This window comes from Tachypleus tridentatus, chromosome 4 (genome assembly GCF_004210375.1).
Source record: "Tachypleus tridentatus isolate NWPU-2018 chromosome 4, ASM421037v1, whole genome shotgun sequence".
In the NCBI taxonomy this organism is placed as follows: domain Eukaryota; kingdom Metazoa; phylum Arthropoda; class Merostomata; order Xiphosura; family Limulidae; genus Tachypleus; species Tachypleus tridentatus.
In genome coordinates this window covers 41,187,965-41,213,682 of record NC_134828.1, presented here as the reverse complement: position 1 = coordinate 41,213,682, position 25,718 = coordinate 41,187,965, and the positions used below count along the sequence as shown (strand labels likewise).

The 25,718-nt window shown below is 33.3% G+C and overlaps 1 protein-coding gene across 6 annotated transcripts in view; it reads right to left on the bottom strand.

The window, feature by feature from the left end:
* Window positions 1-4,644: 4,644 nt before the first annotated feature.
* LOC143248930 (pecanex-like protein 4) overlaps window positions 4,645-25,718 on the bottom strand; it is a 77,659-nt gene continuing 56,585 nt past the window's right edge. For 5 of the 6 annotated variants that reach the window (XM_076497934.1, XM_076497937.1, XM_076497935.1 and 2 more), the window contains exon 13: window positions 4,645-14,209. In XM_076497934.1, coding sequence (XP_076354049.1) covers window positions 13,955-14,209 — 255 coding nt within the window. In that variant the 3' untranslated portion in view covers window positions 4,645-13,954. The remainder of the gene's footprint in view (window positions 14,210-25,718) is intronic. The other variant, XM_076497939.1, reaches the window with a different exon arrangement.

The window sequence follows — 25,718 nt, the reverse complement described above, 5'->3', positions numbered from 1 at the left end:
TAATGTACATAATGCAGTGACACATAGGGGTATGCTTATCTATTCGGTTTCAAGTTCAGCCATTGGATATAGTTTTAAAGCATAATTTGTGTATCATGTTAGTACGATAAAATTCCCACTGTCATAAGAGCCTAGCTGGACCATGACAAAAATTTGTCTCACCTACCTAATGCATTTTGTGGTACACTTCATTCACTCATTCGTATCTCACCATAAGATGTCTGATCAACAATCACTTTCAATCCCACAAACACTATCTTATTAAATCTTGGTGCATTAAGGCTCTTCAACATCACCATGACCCTTATTCACTGCCCTACGTTCCTGCATAAAAGAAAGAATCAACAGATGTTCCATACATTAGATTGTGTTTAAGTGTCCATCGATCTGTTGAGAACCCAGACATAGTTATCATCATTGCTGGTAAAAACTTTTTGTCCATGATAATATCTCCCCTACTTATTCTCATCATGTTTTCAACTCAACCATAACTCCACTTTTAGCTCTACATGGTTTTAGAGTACACAACTATATTAATCATGTTTTACACATTTTAAATCACCACAATCGTAGTTAAAGCACACAAAACACATATAAATTATTCTCTGCAACAAACATGTTCTTTGACCATAATAATAAAATTAACGTGATAATTAGTCTATGGTATTAAGCATTTAGGTACCCTGATGTTGAACACAAAATAACTTAGGATCTATACAATGCAACTTGTGCATATATTATGCTAATAAGTGTCAAATACATAAAGAAACATAAAAGGTAAATCATACCTTCCTTGACCGTATTTTCACTTACAGTTATTAGTTTTCTAAATAACTTTGAAGCAGAGTTCATAAAATACACAGAATAAGAAAGAAAAAAGAATAATGCAAATCTTCATGAGACAAGAATGAAAGAGAAATCAGTAGCATTTTACATATTTAGTTAGACATAAATCAACAATCATTCCAAATAAACATACAGAGAGGAAGAATCTCAACTGATACCAACATGTAGACACCTCTGTGCCACCTTTTGTGCCAAGAAAGACATAGGAAGAAGTATGTATGAAGAACTTTTGTGGAAGAGATATTTTAGTGTTACCGTTAATCAAGATAGTGGATAAGAACAAGCTTTTGACCTTCGTACATCTAACTTATGAAAATGTTGCAGCTATATGGGTGGAAAAATATCAAAATATGCTTATTGTTTGCAGACTAGAACTAATTCCATATTTTGCAGGCATCATGGAATAGTTTATTTTAATATAATTTCCGAACAAGGTAGATATCACATACGAATTTTGTACATTTGGTTGTGGTGTTGCATAAATGTGAACTACTAGATATAACTGGTTCTGTTTCTGAAGTCAAACATGATTTTACTTATTTAATTGAATTATATTTTATGTGTATTAAAATATAATTGGGATTTGCAAACAGAGTTTGCAAACCCTCCTAGGTTAGGAGCTTTAGTCACTCTATGTAAAGAAGTTTACTGAACTACAGTTACCAGTTTAAAGATGTTTACTTGTAGTTATACTGCATTCTTCGTTGAAATTATAATACTACCTCCCAGGTTACTACATAATGGGAGATAACTATATTCGCTGACTTATTGTAAGAAGCCAGTGCATCATCTTTTTTCTGGTTGCATTATAATGGAAAAGAAAATACAAAGAGCAATATATATATATGTAAAAACGGCTGGTATGGATAGAGAAAACTCTATATAGATGAGCAAACAACGTTTCGACCTTCTTCGTTGTTTGCTTTTCTAGATAGTTTTCTCCACTCATACCAGCCGTTTATACATATATATATTTTTTCTACAAGTGGGTTTTCTCGTCATCACGAAACCACAAAGAACACCAACTTTTTCTGCCGACGGTTCTTTCCGAATAGTTTCATTTTGATCATCTTCTGAATCGTCATTGGACGAATCAGAATTTACTATAAGCGATTCTACTTCTTCCAAAAAAGTTTATTCCTGAAAATCGTGTACCCCTTTCGAAATAGCGCTTTCGACTTTTGTTAAAACTGGGTCATTCAAAATGATTTCTTGAGAGTTTGAATCAATCTTTACTTCTACTAACTGTTCATTAGTTTTGATTTCCATCGAGAGTGATGAAGTAGACGGAGTGGAACAAAAGAGCTTTGATATCTTCTTTTGCAATTCTGATATGATTTCAGAGAGCTTTGGATTTCTACCGTTCTTCAACACATCACTGTGGCAGCTTTGAATATCTGTTTCTATAATCATTATTCATGACATTTACATTCTAAACATTTAACTTTATAACGATCACTTGCATGTCTTTTTTCCATGGAATGTTTATTTGTTTTGAATTTTGTATAAAGCTACACAAGGGCTATCTGCACTAGCCATTCCTAATTTAGCAGTTTAAGACAAGAGAGAAGGCACTAGTTTTTACCATCCACTGCCAACTCTTGAACTCCTCTTTTACTAACGAATAGTGGGATTGACCGACTATTATAATGCCACCCACAGCTGATGTGGCGGGGATTCGAACCCACAACCCTGAGATTACGAGCCGAGCACCTTAACTACGTGTCCGTGCCGGGCCTCTACGATAAGTAAATGAGTAAAGAGAAAACAAGTCAGATCTTAATCTTATTCTTAAGGTGATTTTTCTATCTCTCTATTTCTTCTATATTTTCTTTCCTTTTCTTTTTTCACTTCAATCTCCCTCTGAGAGCATATGGTTTTCTCCGAACTGGAAGTGAAATGACCTCTCATGCCCGCAAGGCATGGGTTTTTGATTTAGCGTTTTCAGTAATAACTTTTGCTATAAAAAATTATAATTTTTTTATTACTGATTATCTTGGTTTTTTAAAGCATTACCAGTAGCCAGAACTAAAGATACCACAAATCATACCATAAAAAATTACCACTCTTAGCTAAATTAACTGTTCTCAATGAAATGTCTAAGATCCTAAAGGACCTGGATCTCTGTGCTCTGGGACCAGTGAAGAAAGACAGAAAATGAAGGAAGGGAGAAACAAGTCATTTACCAAAGGAACACACAACCTGAATGAAAATGCATACAGGTCATCATTACTGCCATTACTATCAAATTGTTTTGACATCTACTGTATTGAGCTAAATGAGCTATAACATCTTCAAAGGTTCTATAATGATATATTCAGAAAAAATAAGGCATTATTGTTCTATGATAGATTGCACCAACAATAGATTGCAAAGATACGTAATGATGCAGCATCTCAAACAGAATCATAAATTATTAAAACCAACAGATATTTCCCAAACCTTTTAGACAACAGAAGGTCAGAAAAAAAAGTTTACAATTTTGCATCTATGGGAGGAAAGCGTTTTCTACCCAACCAAAGATACTGTAAATGATAGCCTAATAGTGGTCTCTGCCAATATCATTTTGCATATCATCAATACCATCAGATCCAGGCGGAGAATAGACAGAGGCCGGGAACCTAATGCAGAAGATGAGTGACCGTCTGAAAGTCAGACCAACACCTCTCTCGGAAATTGTAAGCTTTTTGTAAACAATTAATGCTACCGTGAATAAGTTATAAGCTTCCAATGAAATATCCAGAGGCCAAGAGAAGGTTTCTGTAAAAACAATGTTCAGAGGCGTCCATATTCCATGAACACAGTGACTTATTTCAACCAGTTGCATACAGTAGTGTGCACAGAGTTTTAAGCAAATATTTATTTAAAGCACACAAGTATTTTACGAGATACTCTGGAGGTTTATGAATTGCTGCGTGGTTACTGAATATCATATACTTAAGCATGAGAGCTACAAAATACTGGGAATATAAAAGTTCTTAAACTGATATTTTATGTAGTCTTGCAGGCATAACTTGAACATTAATGTAATAGCTGCTACCTTATGCAAAATTATCATTTTTCTTATCAGTTACTATTGAAATCTGATATATTGATATTGTCAACATAGATATGAAATTAATTTAAAACTTCATTGAATTTTCTTTATAGCCATTTATTCGAAAAGAAGTTTCTGCTCTTCAAGCAAGCAACACTATAACAAATGAATAAAAACATTTAGTAATGTTAGGTTAAAATGAAGAAAACAATTTTCAGTCTGAATGGCACTCAATACACACATGGGCTACATAGTCAGGTTGAGAGCTGTAAAGTTCAGGAATAGCACTCATTTTTGGACTACTTATCAAAAGGGAAGCACATAGCCTGTATTACTTTTCATCACAATGGCTACGTCCAGCTTTTTAAATGAACATAATGGGATAAACTGTGACTTTCATAGCGCACTCACAGTAAAAGTTGAAGTTACCATTTTAGAGGTTTATATTTCAAAGAAAGTAGTAGACTTTTGTAAAATACAAAACCGTCAAAGAAAATTCTCTACCGCATATACGTAAACCAGAAATTGTAGTATCTTCTACATTATACGTATTTAAACTTTTGAAATTTCAAAAATTATTAAATATCCTCGTTTCGTTGCTATATCAGGACAAAAATATTCTTAGTTCATAATGATTAATGAATATTAAACTAAATACATAACATCCTTACAAATAAAACAGCTTTCACAAAATAGTATATGAAACTACATTTTGTTCTATCATAAAATTCTACTAAGCTCAACCAACACCTACATAATTATTTAGTGCAGTAAAAGTTTTTATTTTCCTTGTACAAAACAATTACACATTTACAATTTATAATCATAGTTATATATTACATACTTTCACAAAAAAGTCAAAGAATTTCGATTACATAATTAAAACAATCAGGTATGAAGATATTTTAGTTTCATGAGAAAAATGAAAAAAACGAAAAGAACTGAGCATAGAATACGAGAAGACAAAAATGGGTAAATTTTATGTTATTTTTTGGCAGTATTAACTTGTACATTTGAATTTTTCTACTTAGTTTAATATTTGATTTTTGTCTTTAAAAAAGAAAAAAAGGCAAAACAGAACCAAATTTGAAGAAAAAATTTTAAAGCCTATATTTTTAATACAAATTCTTATTTACAAAGTTTAAAATGGAATAATTATTTACAGCTTGAGTAACACTTAAATCAAGTTTTCACTATAACCCCAAATGAATATTTGTTGAAAGCATTTTTATTAATGTTCATTCTGTACTCTTTAACTTATTCTTATATATTCTTTGATAAAAATTGGAAAACATTAAGCACAATATATAGTAATATAATTTATAAACAAGCATATCTTCTATCTCTTCATTATTTAACTTTCAAAATACAAGAAAGTGCAATTAAACAGACGTTATAATTTTCCTACACTGAAAATGTATTTCATACAGATATTTTCTTTTCTCACCAGATTAGTTTTCCCATTTTATGTTGCTCTTCGTATGCGAATTTGCCATAAGCCTTCCACAGACCCCAACTGGAATAAACGTTTACAAAGCATCTCTTATACAAATTGTCATGTGTCATTTCTCTGCCAATGTGGGAACTCTACTATCACGTGACACATTACCGAACCATAACTTTGAATGTGTAAAACCCGGAAGTGGAAACATTCCACTTATGTGGTCTACTACACAGAAGGAAGAATCGAAGGAAAACTGACAACACAAAAACCTGGGTGAGAACTTGTTGATTGTTCAATCAATATTCAAAACTAGCCTGCAGGATATTGACATTATCAGCGAGGGTAGGATGAGGGCATCCAATCAAAGGGATGAAATGCATTGACACACCTCACTATTATATGTCATTCATTCCACAGAATATGTATTCTACACTAGCAGATCACCGCCTTCCTACTCTGAACTGGATGGTTATAGTCATCTATGGGTAACCCATTCATCAGGATGCCTCCATGGTCAATCATCCCAGTGGCTTGAAACTTATGTGGTGAGGGCTCCCAAACTCCACTGGTAAAAAAAAGAGGATGAAAGATTATTGGAGAGTCTGGAGAAACGGCTACATCCAAGACAGTGTAATGGGTGAATACAAAACCTCATTTTGAAAAGCAGACAATGCTGATTTATTCAATCAAGGAATGTCAGGGATGGGTAACTATCCCTTTCTGCTTTATCCATGCAATGGGTTATACAGTCCAGGACGAGCTTGTTTAAGAAGGAAATATCACGAGGTTACTGACCCTTCAGCGATCTTGTAAACCACCCAATCTCATGGGTTAGTATGCATGTGAATCAACAAGGTATACAGTGCACATTTGAATGCATATATAAATAATACCTCATCAGGCACCACTCGCCACGGAGCAGAATCAAAGAGACTTACTTTGAAGTTAGTGCCCTTGAAAGAAAAGAAAGCATTAATAAAGACTTAGTGCCATATCTGCATGAAAGTTTGAAGTATAGCTACAGATGGTAGGTAGAACCCCAAGCAAGCAGAAACTATGATGTAGATAACGATATATGAATATCTGAGGGGCAGTCCACATGCAGAATATTCTCCAAAGAACGATCAAGACGAAAAGCAAGAAAAAAAGGTGAAATGATGGATTTCAAGCACATTAGTAATGGGAGAAAGAGCAATAAGCCTACTGGATTAAATGCCAAATCCAAATGTTAAGGGTAAATGGAGAAAAGCTCCTAGAGGAAAAAGTAGAAGCAATAACTCCTGAAGCAAGCAATGCAATAATGAATGACACACTGGGTATAGAAGCCTATCTGGATCCAGATTAGGGTAGAGGAGAAATAAAGAATGAAAATGGGCGAAAATGAGGATGTATCCTCACGAGCCACTATGATTTTGAGAAGGAAGGAATGATTCAAATAAAGGAGAAGATAGGTTTGGCAGTACAGTAAGTAAGAGACATCAATAGTGAACAGATCTGACTAATGCTGCCAGCAATGCAAGAGGAGAAGAAAATATGCCTTAATGAATAGGTAAAACAAAGAACACGAAGCAATGGGTTCAAATGGATACAAAGTAAAGGAATGGAGTACAACATTGTGGTTCCAATTTGAAAATAACAGATCAAACTGCAACTGTAATGATCAAGGAAACTACGAATGTGTGGGTCAGTATGGACAAACAGAAGGACTTTGTATGGAGTGGTACGAGTGAGAAATACTACCCAATGAAGTACTTGGATATTAAGACAAACAAAGGAACTTGTTAACCAATACTGGCTGATGGCATCTACAGCCATAGCTCAAGAATGGGGAACTGAGGACCAAAGCAAAGATAACTTATAATTGAGGGCAGTGGCAAATGCACTGATATGAGGAATAAACCACCAATCACAAGGCCACCATAAAAACAAGGGGGTGAACGAACCACTTCATCAGATAAATCTAACTGGGTTAGGAAAGATGATCCATAAGTTGAAACCACCAAGTAAATGACATCCTATCACACGAATGTGATGCTTATGAGAGAAAGAGAGAAGATCCAACTCGAGAAAACGCAGGTATTTTGAAAAACTGTCACCTCAGTGATTGATATCAGCCAACATTATTGAATTGTCATAGTGGATCATGATAAAAAATATCTAGATAAGGGGAAGAAAATGATTCATAGTTGGACAAACAGCAAGTAGTTTGAGAGCATTGATATGAAGAGCAGATTCTCCTACAGACTAACTACCTAAAAGTTCCTGGTGATCTATCTACCCATGCACCCTAGCCCTGAAGGGATACATGATAAATAGATGTAAATCTGGCTGCAGAGAAGAAAGCAGGGAACCTACCAATGTATGAGCCTTATCCAACTACAATTGGAGATCATCCACAATGTAAGAAATAAGGGTGATGGGGTAATCTAAGAGATCCCGAGCATAGTTTCATTTGTTGTTTAGGGTACGTATATGAGCTCGACCACAAAGTATGAAAGGAATCATCAAAGACCCCATTCCCAAAAACAACAGAAGCTTACAAGCTGAAAGTGAAGGAGCAGACAGTGTGTTCCAAATGGCCACTTCAATAGAACAGAGCTGAAGTGGAGATGGATGTTCAACAAAACACCCAAATGAACAAGGTACTGGGTAGGATGAAGGAAGAAATTTGCCAATTTGATCAACCAGCTCATCCAAGCAACTATGATAAGTAGGCGATGAGTAAGACAGACCAACTCCTGTTTGGAATGAGTTAGAAGAAGCCAGCCATACATGTAAAATTGAGAGTGCAACAGTAAAGCATAGAACAATTGCACACCAAACAGAAAATATAGGGTACCAAAACCAGTCCAAAGGGTTGGGCATGAAATTGGTAGACCACTCCATTATGGACAAATTAAAGATAAGAACAAGAACTTTCCAATGTGGAAATATGCATATAAGCATTAGAGACATCCATTTTGGCTGTCCAAAGCCCAGAGAAAAAGCCCACCAAAGCAGGATGCCATAGTGAAGTATGGGTTGTAAAAATATTGATTTTGACAATTTAATAAACGACTAGTCTCCAGTCCCTGGTCTTTTGAGGATCCAAGAACACACAGAAGTAAAAAACCCTAAATCACTTAGGGCAGGTTCAAGTGTGTAGAGGTTTGTACCACCTCAAATAGACACTGGCATGACAAGGGATCACAAGGAGAAGAAAACAGATGCACTATATAAAGGAGGATGGGCTAGAAAAGGTATAATGAATCCTAACAGTTTTCTGTGAACTCAGGCATTAGAGATGAAAGGGCTTCACAGATTAAAGAGGGCCACTAGCTTAACTCCCACTGGACTTGAACCCACTAGCTAGTCACTAAAACAGTTATTGATGTGCCATGTATCATTATGAAAAATAACAAATAATGGCACTGTAGGAAAAAGGAACAGGTAAGGGATAGGAATGGGCAGGAGACAGGAATCGGCAACATACACAGCTTCAACTGGAACAAATACTGAAAGGGTGGATTGTCATTGAAAGTGAGATTAAAGGGAGATTAGGGAAATGCACCCCAAACAGGCAAAACCGAACCCAACAACTGTTAGTCCAAATATGGACAGTGCACCCTATGAAAAAAAAAGACAGCAGACTAATCTAAAGACCATGGGAATGAGGCATACTGATACTGTCACCAACCCAAAATGCTCAGTGTGAACCCAAATATCAGGGGATGAGAAGAAACCAAATAAGGGTTCATAAAAAATAGAAGCAACAGACAAAATATCACATAACCACATATCTGAGAAATAAAATCCAAGAAAGATAATGAGAGCCTAATCAAATTCTCAGATATGGTTTGGGAAGACACAGTAAAATCTGTGGAAGGGAGGAACAAATGATCAAAACGTTTCTCAGTGTAGCCAGGATCGAAAGGATCAAAAGAAAGATAAGCAAATAAAGGCTAATAAATCCTCCAATGGGTTGCCATCACCTGTAGCCTGAATTATGGCATCAGATTAATTATATGTACACAAAATGGTAACATTAACTTTGGAATTCATGCTTGAAACCAAATAAATAAGTGATATATGTTGTGGCAAAACAAATAAATCAAATGCTTTCAAAATAAAAATGGAAAGTTTTTAAAATAAATTTTAAAAATTTAAGTTAAATTCAGTTAAACCACTGCAAAAAATACTGAACAAAAAAAAAAGGGTGTCTGAACACAAGCAATGCCAAATAAGAAGTGATGTTTCAGTAGTGGGAGTCACATGCATCATGTGACAGTAGCACTCTCCTGTTGAAAGAGATATGCATGAGAGTGATACTGGAATTCTTGATTCCAATAGAGGGATGGAGAGCTTGTAGTCATTTCACACATGCAGAAGGAAGCACAAATTGGGAAAAGCTAATCTTGTGAGTGGGGTGAGTACCTTATATAAAGTCTTGACAGTTTAATTTTTATAACTCCTACATGTAAAACAACTATGACATTGATAACCTAAACATTTTTAAACCATATGATGCTGCTTCATTTTACCACCAATAAACAAATAAACCTGTTCCATATGCTTAACTATTTTATGAAATCAATATGATAGCTTAACAAAATAGTTACTAATATTTCATTTTTTATATACAAAATTAAACAAAAACTTAAACATACTTTTAATAACATAATTACACGTACGTTCCAAAGTATTCTGGAAAATTAGTTATCACAGACTTCTTTGTTATTATATTTATGTAATAAATATTTCACAGATATAATGTATTTATGAATCTTTTATACAAAATTAAAAAAAAAAAATCAGGCATGTTTCAGAATTATAAAGAATAACAACTATTTAGTTTTAATCACTGGAATGTTCAGGGGCCAAAAGTGCTACCTATACATGAATTTCACTATACATATAATTTATAGTTTTTTGTTTTGCATTTCACACAAAACCACATTAGGACTATCTGTGCTACTCATACCTAATTTAGCAGTGACAGACTAGTCACTACAGGGAAGGCAGCAATTCAACACTGCCAATGTTTGGACTACTCCTTTACCAACAAGTAATGGGATTGATCATCACATTCTAATGCCCCCACAGTTTAAAGCATGAGCATGTTCTGTAACAGGAATTCAACCTTCAGCTCCAAGTCAAGCACCTTTAACAACCAGGCCATGCCAGATCATATAAATTTCACACAAAAGTATCCATAACTTGAAACCAAAAAAGTTAGCATACAATATTTATGTAAGCTTCTTTTAACTCTTTCACTACCATGGGTACACTACAAAACCTTACTTTAAAATAATGAAAAGGTGGGGATATTACTCATGTTAGTTTTAAACTTTTTACCACTTCTTCAATCTTCTGAAAGTTTTCCAGCATACAATTTCAGAAAAGAAATGTCTTTCATGTATCTCAAAATAAACCTGGCACTGCAAGAAATATCTATAAACATGGCAGTAAAAGAATTAAGCACGTAGATTTTTTATTACTTTACTACAAAACCTGTAAATATTAAGCTACTGCATTTTTTAAAAGTTGCATAAACTGAGAGCTATAAAAAATCTTATTCCTATCATTTATTACATAAATGTTTTAAAAATATTTTCCCACAGTAACATCTCTGAATGAGAAATTTGTCTAAAACAGTTTTAAGCCTTCTCTGAATTATTTAAGAAATCATATAAATCATATGCTTAAAAAATGTCAGTACAAATAAAAATAACTTCTGATGGGTAAAACATAAGGGACAGCAAGGTTTGTTGAAACACAAATGGATTGAAACAGAATACCTTAAAAAATCGCTTAATTAAGGTTCAACACCAGAGGGCAGAAACACACAAAGACACTTTCACAAGACAGTCATTTGAATCTGAAGAAGTCCAATTTTGCACTCAATTTTGTTGTTGTTAGCCCTAGAATAAGTAGAGACAAATATTTAAAAAAGAAACATGAAAGTAATTACTTAAGCCGGGTTTTACTTTGACTACACAAACAAAGACACATATAAAGATGATATGAAGTGTGCTAAAAGTACTTAACTATGATCCAGACATCACTTATTATAACTTAATGTAATTGTCTTATTTGCAGGCCTATAGCAATCTAGCTGTTTCAACAAGCCCCAAGAATGGGGCTTGTTGAAACATTTACCTTACATTTCAATTTCTTCACAAATATTTATATATAAATGAATGTTTCAAAAATATGTACTAATAGTATAAAAAATTCATAAGTGAAAACAGTTGCAACAAGCCCTGCTTGCCCTTACAAGAAAACTAAACCAAAAAAGCTTGTGTGTCAACAATAAAAAAAATAAACAACATAAAGTGATACAAAAACATTTAGAGATATTAGAAATGAGTACACAAAGTTATTTAAAAAAAGCAAACAATTAAAAAGAAAAATATTTTAGCTTTCAGATGTTCCAGTTCAAAACTAGACAATAGGCTAGTTGCACTGGGGAAATTGTAGTTTTCAGAGAAGCCAAAGCTGATTTCCATGTACTGTCTCAACTGCTGGGAAGTCATTAAATAAGTAATTTACCAATCACATGTTATATGTAATTATACATGTATGGTCTAGCTGTTTAAAAATTACCACTGTCAAAAAGTGAAAAACACAAATCACGTTTTTGGATTTTAAATATTGTAATAATCATAATTAATTTAGTTTTGAAGTATTCACAAATGCCACACTCAAATAACAGTTATTTAATTGTACAGAAATATGAAAATTAATACTTTTCTTTAAGCATGACATCTAGAGTTAAGCAATTAACTTGATTACATTAACTACAGTCATTATGTTGTAACATACAAAATAACAGGTGAATGAAAATTTTTATTTAATTTATCAATGTCACAAAAATAATCAACTACGTGAAATTAGTGTTTCAACTTATTTAAGTAGTAAAAATACTACCATTCTGATTTTATTATTATCAATTAATACAAGTTTGTTCAGTTTAATATATTAGTGGTACAAGTCATGAAAATAATCAGCTAACTGAAATTAATATATCTAATTATTATTCTTGATTATTCCAACTGTTCAAACCTTATGTGAGAATAATCAAATAGTTGAATTTAATTTTTTAATTAAGCCCATTAATTCCTGTTATAAACTTGGTCTAAAAACATCAGTTGGAGTTCAATGGTAAGAAAGCAGATGGATTTTGGCCCATCCCTAATGGAATAAGGATTTATAAGTGCTTTAAGTCACAAGAGAATGATTAAAAAGAGCTGCCACCTTTCTAAGTGCAACTAAATTTTTAAGCTACAACAACCCCTAAGATTATGGGATGCAGTAATCTGATATAAAAGGTAATATAAGTGTTTGGTGAGGTTCTTAAGAAAGGAATATAAAAGACATGCACTGAACAGAAAAAAGGAAAAAGCCCACATCAAATGTAAGAATAAATAAAGAGGCAAAATAGGAAAAAAAATATGATGTTTGCAGAGAAAATATAGTTTAAAACTCGGTATTATAATAATAAACAAAAATCTATTCCATTTAAATCATAGTGAGTCAATTTTGGTTCAAATAAGTATAACTGTAACATAGTTGAAAAGGACGTGTGAGTAAACCATGATCACAAGAAATCCACTGTTGACTTAGCCCTAGCGACAGCATCAAATATACAATATTTAAAATAGACAATAATGTGTTAACCAATCATACTGTGCAATTACAATAACATTTCTGGACCTAAAATAATAAAAAGTCACATCTCAGGTTTGCATGAATAGAATACTTGATACAAACATTGGACTAATAAAAAACAATTCACATGAAGATATCACTGAAAAATTATAATTATTCTATAAGTAACATAATTTACTTTCTACATACCCAGTTTTTGTGCAGTGGTATTAGAAAAATTTCTGACATTTAAGAAATATAACCTAATGATGAGGTATTTAATAATTTTAATATCATGCAGGTTTATACACACCTTAAGTAATGATGATCCTTTAACACTAGAAATAAACAACTTTATAACACCAAAATGTTGTTTTTATTTAATTAGACATTCAACATTTGGGTTTGCAGCTTCTTTAAGAGCACTCATCAAAACACAAACCAAAACTGAGAGTAAAAACAACATTTTGGTGTATCAAGGTCAATTATTTCTAATTAATATATCTTCTATACCTCAGTATGCACTACAGAAATTAAGTAATAATTATTCTTTGTGCACATTTTGTTCCATTAACACAAGGTTAACACAATTTACCTAATAGGAAAACGTGTTCAAATCAAATTTATAAGTAATCATGTTCTCCAAGTGGTTATTATCATCCCTTCAAATATCTTGCATAAGTATTAGGAGTTACACATTTTTAAATAACAAAAAGAATAATAAAACAGAGTATTGAAGTTTGAGCCGTGTTCAAGAATAACAACTATCATTTTGAAGTTTTTCACATTCTACAAAAAGTGCAAAATAGATTATTCAAAACTTTTATATTTAAGTTTCATAAATTACAAGGCCACCAAGAGTAAGTGGATTGTGATAACATTATCCAAGCATTTCTGACAATGCTAAGTAAAATTCATCATAAAATGATTAAAAAATATATAAACTTAATCATCTAACTTTGAGAAATATTTATAAAAACACACACTCAATGTGAGACTCAGTATAGAAGAGGAATAGTTAAAGGTGGTGAAGAGAATATAGGATATCCAAGTGGAGGGTCAGCTGCTTGAATGGTAATATTGCGTAGGATAGTAGGGTGAGCTTGGATGCTGTATCGTTCCTCATCATCATTAGTGAAGTATAACATCTCTAATATTAGAGTGCTCCACACACCCTCAACTGCAGCTAAATTTAACTGACCAAGATGGATGGGCAAGCTTTGTAAGGTCAGTAAATGACTTGTATATGTATTCTGTTGAAGAAAACAATAAAAAAGTTGGATAAACATTCTTAAAGAGAGTAAAACTAACTAAACTTGAGGAGACCTATATAACTAAGAAGAATAGTATATCACCTAAATACCTGCTGAATAAAAATGTTAATTATAACAAGTTTCTTTACTTAGTTTGATTATCACAGATATAATATGTACCACACATTGATTTATCTTATTTCTGTTCCCACATGACAATCATACAAAATATTCTTAATTTATATATGTACCGATTCATCAGCGTCAGTTTATGATTACTACAAAGTAAGCTACAAAATTACATTTATCCTAAAAATTGTTTTATATTTTTAAATTAGCACATCAGATCAAGTTTATCTAATTAGATATTTCATAAACACAGACTGTTACATTGAATAAAAAGCAGTAAATACTTAAGTTACTGATGAATACATAAATAATATTACAATGACCCATTACTGCCATACTGTAAGCAAAATTAAAATGGTATGCATTTTGATGTTACTTATTCAAAAAAGCATTATTTCAGCTAAAAGCAGTTAAAGCACATTCAAAATTAACAATAAAATGTCTTTAAAATATTAACTCTTCAGTGTTACCAAACCTTTACATCACTGACTTGTTCCTTTTATAACAGAAAAGATGCTATGACATTTTTAATTTTACATTAGCTTTCAAGGCATAATATGATTAACCTCAGATCTATACTACCAACCCTTTGTTAATCCTTTATACTGCAAATGGGATTCATGTGGACCCCATGCACTCATACATGAAAAATTACACTTTTATTGTTTCATTGTTTCTAAATCCTTTTAGTTTTGAAACTGATGATTATATTAATACAAAATAATATTCAATATTAACAACACTTTTAAAATTTGATTTAAAAATTAAAAAGGAAAGTATTAAAAAACATACTGATAAAGTAAAAAAATCTTCAATCACAACAGTTACATAAGATCTTAGCATAATCTTTAACTCACAAAAGTTCAGCATTTTCATATCTATTTGTGCATTTTATTTGTTTCTCAAAGGCAGAACATGAAATAGCCACACTTTCTCGAAATGTCAGTATCTTATTTCGCAGTCTGTGTTAGATTTTGTTGCCTTTGATCATCATTTGTTCTGTTCTTATTATTTCTTTTTCTAGCATTTGCAGAAAAAAGGTGTTCCATGTATGGCCTTTAATTATTTCAGTCAAAGTTAACGTGAATTCACTAAAGAAAATCATTCAGCAGCGTACAACTATCTATGTAATCAGTAATTTCTTGGTCAAATAGAAATACATTTCAGGTCTTCATCTGTGTAATTACAACTTTCATTATGTCTTATTTTATCTAAACTTCTATCTTTGGCATTTCATGAACAAATAAACGATCTTCTTCACTTAAACTACTTGAAGCCCTATATCATCACTATTTAACTTAATAATCATATGTAAAATTTCCATACTTTTGACCATGGATCTCACATTATTCACTGCATAATTACTAGAGATGAGATTCAGAAGAAGACTAAACTTAGAAAGTACTTCACACTAGAACTGCAAGCCTTTATGTCAGTGTGAAAGATGATTCAGCACTGTATTTGACAAAAAGAAATTCTATCCATTGGTTTGCCTCATGGATTCTTTGTTTCCTAAACTACTTCAAAATGATTTATTTGTTAATTTTCCTTATGAAGGCCTGGATGTTAGCTATTCTAAAAATGCCTATCATTAATGACTGTACTAATTTTTTTTTTACTATTAAGCACAATAAAAAGACTAAGTTTTAGATAAATTCAAAACACTTTAGCTTTTTGAAAGTTTTAAAAATTTTGTTGCTGATAAAAATAACATATTTCAGCTTGAAGACTAAGCTGTGTCATTTTGACTGCAAAATGAAACTTAAGACACTTCATTACCTAAACAGAATCACAATGCAATTTCCCCACTGAACAGATATTATAAATTTCCTATGCTGAAAATGCATTTTCATCAAGCACTTACTTCTGCTCACATTAGTTATTCTCATTCAGTGCAGCACTCTTTTAGCAAAAAATTTTTTTGCATGCCACAAGCTTTTCACTCCTACACACACCTTGAATCACATGGCTTAATGATTCTTACATGGAAACTATCATGTAACAAACTTCTACCAATAGAAGTAACACACACCCACTTGGCTTATGTGGCTCCCTCTGTGCTTTTCTACCTAACTACCACTTTGAAATTTAGACAGAAATTTAAGCACCGACTGACTGTGGGGAAGAAGGGTAGGAAATGTGGGTGGTAATAATTACTAGTCATAAACACATTTTCATTACAGGAAAACTATAGCTACATACATACATAGTCAGAATCCCACATTAAGTAGGTGGAAGGACAAGTGCAGTGACATCCTCAGCATTAAAACAATGAGTAGCACCATATGAAGAAGAAATGAGCCAACCAATGAGTGCACTCAACGTGATCCAAATCACTGTGGTAATGCACTTGAGGTGAATTTATTGTGGGACCAGAGACAACTTGTACACGTGAAGACATATGGTGATTGGTTCAACTCTAAGTCCATAATTCAACCACTAGAAACCAACAACCATGTGGAGGTAGGATGAGAGATCCCAACTGCACTACACTCTACATGGGAGGACATGATGTGGAATAATTCAGCTCTAAGTCCAAAATTCAACTACAGAAAACTGATCTCAGTGTGGAAGTGGGATCTCAATCATTATAACAACTTGTTCCAAAACTACAACATTCCATCAGGCAAAGCTGTCAGAGGTGGAATGTCCATTTGAAGGACTTATCATCTACACCATTACAATTTCACTGCCTTTCTCTCAACTGAAGGAAGTATTTATTGTTTATATTGTATGTCTTTCATTTAGCAGGATACTTCCAAGGTTCACCACTTCAGCAACTTGTAACTGAAATGTAGTAAGGACTCTCTCCACTGGAAGAAATGGGAAGAGAAAATATGGTGGAAAGTATAGAGAAAAATTCACACTAGTTCAATGGGTGATTACCAAACCTTATTTTGAAAAGCAGAGCAAACCTAATTTATTTGATCTGAGGAATGGTAGAGATAAACAGCAATTCCCTTCCACAGGTTACTATAGTCCAGAATAGGCATACTTAAGAAGCAAATATACTGTGAAGAATAACCTACGAACAATTTTGTAAAACACCCCATCTCTAGTTTATGTGATTGCAATGAACAGTGTGCATTTTGTGGTCATGGAAACTTTGGAGATTAAGTCAACATGACCTTACAGCAAAGGTTTTGGCTATACGAATGTAAAGAGAGTGAAGAACACTTAGACAGGCACCACTCACCATAGAGTGGAATCCTGGTTGAAACATAGTACAGGCTCCTACACACATATATAACCAAAAGAGAGAGAAAAGTTACCAGTTACAGTCTCATCAAAGTCTGAAGAATTGCAACAAGTGGAATATGATAACATGACAAGGAAGAAAAGCAACTCTATGGAGATAGTGAGAGAAATATGCATAGTAGTCCATATACCCACTTAAAGAATTTCCTCCAAAGAACAACGAAGATAAGGCTCCAGTGAAAAATTAAGGTGCCTAATCTGCTGATAAGATATCTGTAACAGATTACAAAAAGCAGGAAAAAAAGAAAAGTAATACAATCAAATTAAAAGCCAAACCTAACTGGTAAGGTTAAAAGACAGCAATCATGAACAGAGTAGAGCTGCCAAGGTTATCTTGGAAGGAAGCTATGTGAGCAATATAACAACAAAAAGCATATATGGGGCATAGAAGTTTTATATGGATCAGATCAGGAACAGAAGTAGCAAACTAAAGGATGGAAAATAAGCAAGAGTAGAAATTACCTTTCTACACTTTTGAAGTTTTGGAAAGGAAAGATTTGTTCAGATAAAGGAAAATATAAGCATAATGGTATACAGTTTGTGCAGCATTGAAGTCATACAAATCCAACCAACAATATCTATAGGCCCAAAGGAAAAGAAAATATGCCTTAAGGGATAAATGAGACATGGAACCAGATTACAAAGTAAGGCAGTGCAACTCCACAGTGGCAAATCCAGAAGGAACACAACAATAATGGCAAGGTACAAAAGGTAAAACTTTACAACACTGAAAAAAACAAAAGGTTTAGGATAAGACAGCCTGATTGTGGAGACAGAAATCCTCTGATCATCCAATTAAATGAGGAAATCTGTAATACAGTAGACTCTCCCTGAATGACCATCTACCCATTGCTGGAAAAACATTACAGTCCAAACAATTTGCCTATCTTTCTCCAGGCCAACCATTCCCCTATTCCATACTACAACCAGTGAAATCAGTCCCAAGGCCACTACAGACTTTCCACATTGCAATTGCCCACTGTATGTTGTATTTTTATGACAAACATTAACAAATATAGTCATTGCTTATTGCAATGACGTTTAATATCTGACAACACTAAGCACAAGTCACTTCTGAATTACTCTAATAATATTTATAATTACATTTTATTGTTTTACTGCCTTTCCAACCATGATTTTTAAAATTTCCACCATAAATAGTTACAAAATATCCAATAATGTGAAGCAAATGTTACACCAAACAAGTAGCATAAAGATCATGCTACTTGAAAGCTGTTAGCTCCAGCAAGTGTACCTCATAGAAAATACTGTATTATTATTATCATTATTTTTATTTGTATCACCTACTTTTACCTTATCTGGCCTAACATCTTTTAATTCTTATATCAGCCACTTTTATCACTATACAGATTAAAAAAAAAACAAGAAGTATAACACTATGTAACTTTTTTGTCATTGACTGTCCTTCTATGTTAGCTCTAATACTTTCAACAAGGTTACTACTCCACAAAAAATTTTTTCTTTAAATAACTAATGCAAAGAAGAAGATAGAATAGTAACATTTCAATAGTTGAGAAAGTTGGGTGTATGCAAGAATTTTTCTGGCTCTCTAATCATGTGACTTGAACATTTAGAAATTAAACATTTCTCCCCACTATGTTTTTGTGAGAAAATTTTTTTTCTCTTCAGCTAAATTGTCAATTTCTGTAATACCATGTGAAATGAATCATACTGCAATCAATCAGTTGATATCTACACTTTCTATTTGTTATAAATTTAATAGAAGGCCACAAATATTCTTTGATAAATTATGAAAGATACAACATGTATAAACACCACATCAGTTAAAGAGTAAACCATCAGTTTATTTTGTTTCAATTACAGACAAAACTTACTGCCAAATGCTCTTAAAAATCTCCTTGATATAGAAATTTCTATTACAAAATGACAGCAAAGGCAAAGCCATTTGATCAAGATATTGACAGATAAAACCAAAGTTATTCAGGCACATAATGCCAACAGTAAAAACAAAACAATCTGACTGAAGAGTTTCATGTTAGCAAAACACAAATCCAGCATATTTTGATGCATAAGACTGAATATATGACAGCATCTGAAAAAAGCATTTGTTTTAAATTTGTGGGTAACAATCTTGAAACATCATTATGGTCTTGATATAAAAAAACTCATGCAATGAAAATTCCAGTTTATAGACCTATCTTGCAAGAAAGGGCACTTACAACAGCCATTATTCTGTATCCTTCTAACTCCAAAGCATTGTCTGGATGGTTCTTTAATTCAAAGCCAGAATAACATTTCCCAATAGTGATGCTATTCACAATGCAATAACAGTTGATAAATGGAATGTCAAATTGCCTGTTACTATAAAAAGATATGCACCTAGAGACATGTACACTATGGACGAAACTGGGGTCAGATATTGAGGTTTACCAAACAAAACACACTGTATAAAAGGCGAACAGTGCATTGGGGGAAAGCAATTAAAAGATAGATTAAGTTTTGTATTATATTATAATAGAGATGGTGAATTTGAATGAGCTGTTGCAGTCAGTAAGAGCACAGAACCTACATGCTTAAAAAAATGAAAATAAAGAGTAACTTATCTATAGCTTGGCACGCTAACAAGAAGACACGGATGACCAACAGTGTCTTCCAGAAATGGGTTACAAGATTCAATAAGTGTATGAAAGCACAGTGCTGCAACATTAACTTGCTATTAAACAATACCACATCACACAGTCAAATGAATCTTAGCAATATCAAAATTTAGTTTTTCCCTCCCAATGCAAAATCAGTGCCGCAACCTCTTGACCAAATATCATTTGTGCATTGAAAACCCATTACAAAGAGGTTGCTAAAGACTATCTTACCAATCAGTGATGTTGAGAAAATCCACTTGTAGAGAAATATATATAAAAAATGGCTCATTTGGGTTGAGAAAATATTTTACCTCTTTCTTTCTTTGTGAACCTGATGATGACCGAAGAAGATCGAAACGTTGTTCGCTCCTCTATGTAAAATATTTTCTCAACCAAAACGAGTCGTTTTTACATATATATCTATCTTACCAATGTCCTCACAGACCTCAACAAATATGTCAACCAAGACAACAACGTCCCCAACACTGAAGAGTTCTGTGACAACTGGAAACAAGAACTTCTCAATAATCTAAACAGTGACTGTTCTATTGAACACAAACAACAATGTTAAAGATGATGACAGTGACCAGCCTACAGATGCAGAAGAGTGCACAACCAAGTCAATGCTAAAGTGTCTTGCAGACATTAAAAGGTTTGCACTAAAAATCCCAGCACTCATGAACATGATGAACAATTTGAATAATGTAGAAAACAGTATTAACAATTTCACTTTGAACAGTATTTAAAAACACACAATTCAAAATCAAACATTTTTTTACAATAAAATAAACATGCACACAGATTCTGTGACAAAAATTTGTAAAATACTTTGAATCAGGAAAATAAAAACAATTAAACAAAATATTCAAGAAATAAATAATTATTACTAGTTTTGAGGTATAATATACAAAGAAATATCAGACATAACACAATTCAATATTCAAATATTCTAGTCAATTGATGAACTGGCCAATACCTAGTAAGGCCACTTTTATTCAAACCCAAATGTGGTTTTAATAGGATGAGTCTACTATAAGAGGAACAGGAGAAAACCCCTGGCCCAAACACCAAATTATAACTAAGCTTAAAGAACAGTTATTTGTACTATGCCTAACATAACATTATAGGATATCTGTGAGGGTAAGGTGAAGATTAAAAAATTGGGCAAGAGATCAGCTAACAGGATAATTAGGGAGACTGCTGAGAGTAAGAAATATTATGCAACAATGAAGGAAGATGATAGGAAGTCAGGGAGTGGGATAAAACAGACCATACCAGTAAAATCATAACCCCCCCAAAAAAAAAAAAAAACAACAACAACAAACAAACAAACAAACAAAGTGAAGCCTTGATGATCCCACAGTATGAACATTGGAAGACACAGCAAATTCAGGTGAAGGAAAAAAAAAAGGCTGTCAAAGTTCCATCATCCCAAACAGGCTTAGTTTGTTCAAGAGGAAAATGGGCAACATGAAAAGAAGAAAGTTGGTTCAAATAGTAATCAATCTCTGAAGAATACTTGCTGATAATACTATATAACACAAATTTTGTTCCTGGATAGTATGTGTTATTTCTTAATTGCTTATGTTGCAAAAGTATAGAAAATGGCCATTATTCCCTTCAAACTTTGCTTTTGTGACCTGGTTAATGAAATTTAGAAATTAACCTATTTGCTATGTAAAAACAAACTTATTTCCACATTTTCATTTACATAATATCTGAATAAAACAACATATGAATCAAGATTTGCACGTATTTTATACTAAAGTTATACAAAAATGAACAAGAATGTTTAGAAGTGAGTAATTTTTCAAGATTTGTGACTGTAATGTAAATTACTTTCAAGTACCAGCTCCCAAATATAGTCTCCTATCATGTTTTTGTTATACGCTACTTGGTAGCAACATTCAAAGTCCAGTACATCTTGGTGGAAGTGCTCACTTTGCTCCTCTGAGTATGCTCCCATGTTCTCCTTGAATTTATCAAGATGAGCATCAAGGATATGGACTTTCAGGGACATCATACAGCCCATTTTGCCATAGTTCTTCACCAGAGCCTCAACAAGTTCCAGGTAATTTTTGGCCTTGTGATTGCCCAAAAAGCCCCGAACCACTGTGACAAAGCTGCCCCAAGCTGTTTTTCCCTTACTACTGAACTTCTTGGGGAATTATATGCACTCCAGGATCTTCTTTATTTGTGGTCCAACGAAGACACCAGCTTTGACCTTTGCCTCAGACAGTTTAGGAAAGAAGTCTTGAAGGTATTTGAAGGTTGCAGAATCTTTATCAAAAGTTGTGACAAATTGTTTCATAGGAACCAATTTTATGTGCAGTGGTGGGAACAACACCGTCTGGAGATCCACTAGTGGTTCGCACTTGACATTGTGCCTCCCCACAGAGAACTCGATCCGTTGTGGCCAGTGCTTCCTGTTGTAGTGCACTGAGGTGTCCCTGCTGTCCCAAAGGCAAAGATAACAGGGAAACTTCCTAAAGCCACCTTGGAGACCCATCAGGAATGCCACCGTTTTGAAGTCTCCGATAACCTCCCAGCCACACTCATCATACTTCAAGGCTTCTAGCAAGGTCTTGACGCTGTTGTATTCCTCTTTGAGGTGCAACGAATGAGTCAGTGGAAGAGATGGATACTTATTCCCATCATGGAGCAGTACAGCTTTGAGGTTTCTGGATGAGTTATCAATGAAGAGGCACCACTCATTCGGGTTACAGGCAATTCCAATTGCCTCACGCAGACCAGATACATTGTGGCCGAAGCAGAGCCAATACTGACAAGTGAAGTAGCATGAAATATTACTTGCGACTTGCACACTTTCATCTAACAAATCCCACTCCTTGAGTCTAGATGTCAAAAGCTCAGCATTCGACTTTGTTAGACCAAGATCTCTGATCAAGTCATCGAGGTCTTTTTGGTTGGGATAGTATGGGTTTCTCTCACTAGCTGCACTTCTGAAATTGTAATCTGGATCTTCAACATCTACCTCCTCTTCTCATTTACTGCTTTCTTCTGAGGAGTGGGTACAGGGAGCTCAGGACAGTGTGGCAATGGGGTGAGAAAATTCTCTATCAGCTACTCAGCACTGAATCTACCTGGAATGTTCTGGAAAATGGGTAAATTTGAAAAATTCATTACCCAGGTCACAAAAGCAAAGTTTGAAGAGAAAAATAGGTATTTTCTATTTACTTTACGCATAAACAATTGGGAAATAACACTTTCTGCCCAGAAACAAGAAAAAGTAAAAATTTTGTTGCATAGTGTAATTACATACTTGAGGTCCTTGATCTACGGCATTTGTAATTCAAAGTCAATAGCCAAATACAACTGTGTTGGGGGGGGGGGAGTATGAAGTACTGTAACTTGGTAGAAATATAAATTACTACTGCTTTGGAATAACTGACAAATTAGTATAATTGGATAATAAATAGTAAACTTAATAGGAGTAAATTAATAAAAAAGATGTTTCAAAAAATTAAAAGCACAAACTTAATATCCAAAAAAACAGTGCCAAATGCAAGTGATAATTAGGTAGAATAGCACAGAGGGTGTCACACGAGTCAAATGTTCGTGGTGCTTCTATTAGTGGAAATTTGTCACACAATAGTTTGCATGTAAGAATCAGTTAAACCATACAAAACAAGGGGGTTCATAGGAGTGAAGCCTTCTGCCATCCAAGAAAATTTTTTTTCCGTAAAAGAGAGTAGCACTAGACAAAAATAGCTAAAAAATGTGAGTGGAAGTACAGTACCTTGTTGGAACCTAGACAAATGCTGAGTATAACTGAGATGTTTTAGGTCTCAGATAAAATAGAAACTTTTTTTTTTTTGCTGGAAAGTATCAGCACATCATGTCTGATGAAGTGAACTGAAGCACTTTGATAACTACATGGGATCAAGATCCTTTTAGCTACTGAATATAATCATGAAACTGACTGCTGGAAAGAAAATATTTAAAGCACTTTGAACTGCTGAACAGTACAAAGTCATTTTTCAAATAATGAAAAGAACTGAACAATTTGACTGTTAAACAAGACACTCTGCCCATAAAACAAAATCATAATAAGGTACATTGAACAGAAACAGCACACTCTGACTACTAGACAGAACTAAGATACTTGAATATTGAACAAAATTTTAAGTAATTTGAATGTACGCAAAAGAAATTACTTTTGGCTGCTGAAAAGCAAGACAATTTTTGTTTGTTAGGTAGAATTAACATAAACCATACTCTATCAAAATTCAATGTTATAACTTTTATTAACAAAAAATAAAACAAAATTAGTACTTTAAAGCTATTAGAATATCATAAAGATAGATAGCTTAGCTAATATAATCAATTACTTTTGACTGTTAATTACATAGATTAGTGTCCAATCAACTAATCTTTATTAGAGAAATTATAATTAATCAATTCATGCCATGAAAATAATCTATTAATCAAAATTAGGGGTCTGATTATTACCACTTTTAATATCACAACAATTTATTAATAAAATTATGAATAAATTAACTGCCATGAGTAATTGAAACACTTCAATTATGGTTGTTGTAAAACACAAAGCTACATAAAAGGAAAGCAAGTGTTTGCTTCCTAATTTGAGGATCTTGGATTTGATTCCCACTGCCACTAAATTTACTTGTTCTTTGTTCTCATGAAACTACTAACACTATCTGCCACTTTCACTAATTTTGAACTGCTGACTAGAGGAAAGACAACTGGCTGATAGCAACCACTACTAACTCTCTGGCTACTTAAGTATTAAATAAAGGGTAAATTTACAGTTTTATTTTACTCTTTGCTCTGTTTGTAATTCATAATCACGTAATTGTGTGCTTTGATGTTGTGTCAACAGTTAATGATGAGGGGAAGTATCAAAGTGTGGTTCAAACCTCAATCTAGTTTTGTTCCAGAAATTAATAACTCTATTAATGTTGTATAAGCAAACATGAATTAAGGGGAGTAGTCCAAGGGTGTCAAAACCTCCACCAATATAACGTTTTTCTTTTCTGTTATAAATTAAACAATGTATAGGTCTGAATTTTGTTTTTAGAATATTTCTTTCAATCCCAAAGAATCATTATTTTCACTAAGAACCTATTACACCTTTAAAATATATTATCCATTTTCTGATTTTCAAACATTTCCCACAGATTTTGCACAGGCTTCTGTTGAAACCTTGATATGATGCCACATAAAGTGGTTTAATCATTTATCAATAAAATGCAGCTTTACAAACAGCTGTAAATACTGTTTAATTATGACTGGATAGAGAGAGAATTAGAATATCACATATCAACAGAGCAGATATATAGGTTTAAGAGGGATTTTCTTTATAGTTTTTTTTGTAAATGTTCCTTTTACTGAAAATAGTGAAAGTATTTGTGCTGGAGATTGCTTAAGACTTAATGGATATATCTTGTTGATGTTTACAGTTTTTTTACTTTTCAATAGATATACATTGCTTTATTGTACTGCATGCTTGTCCAACA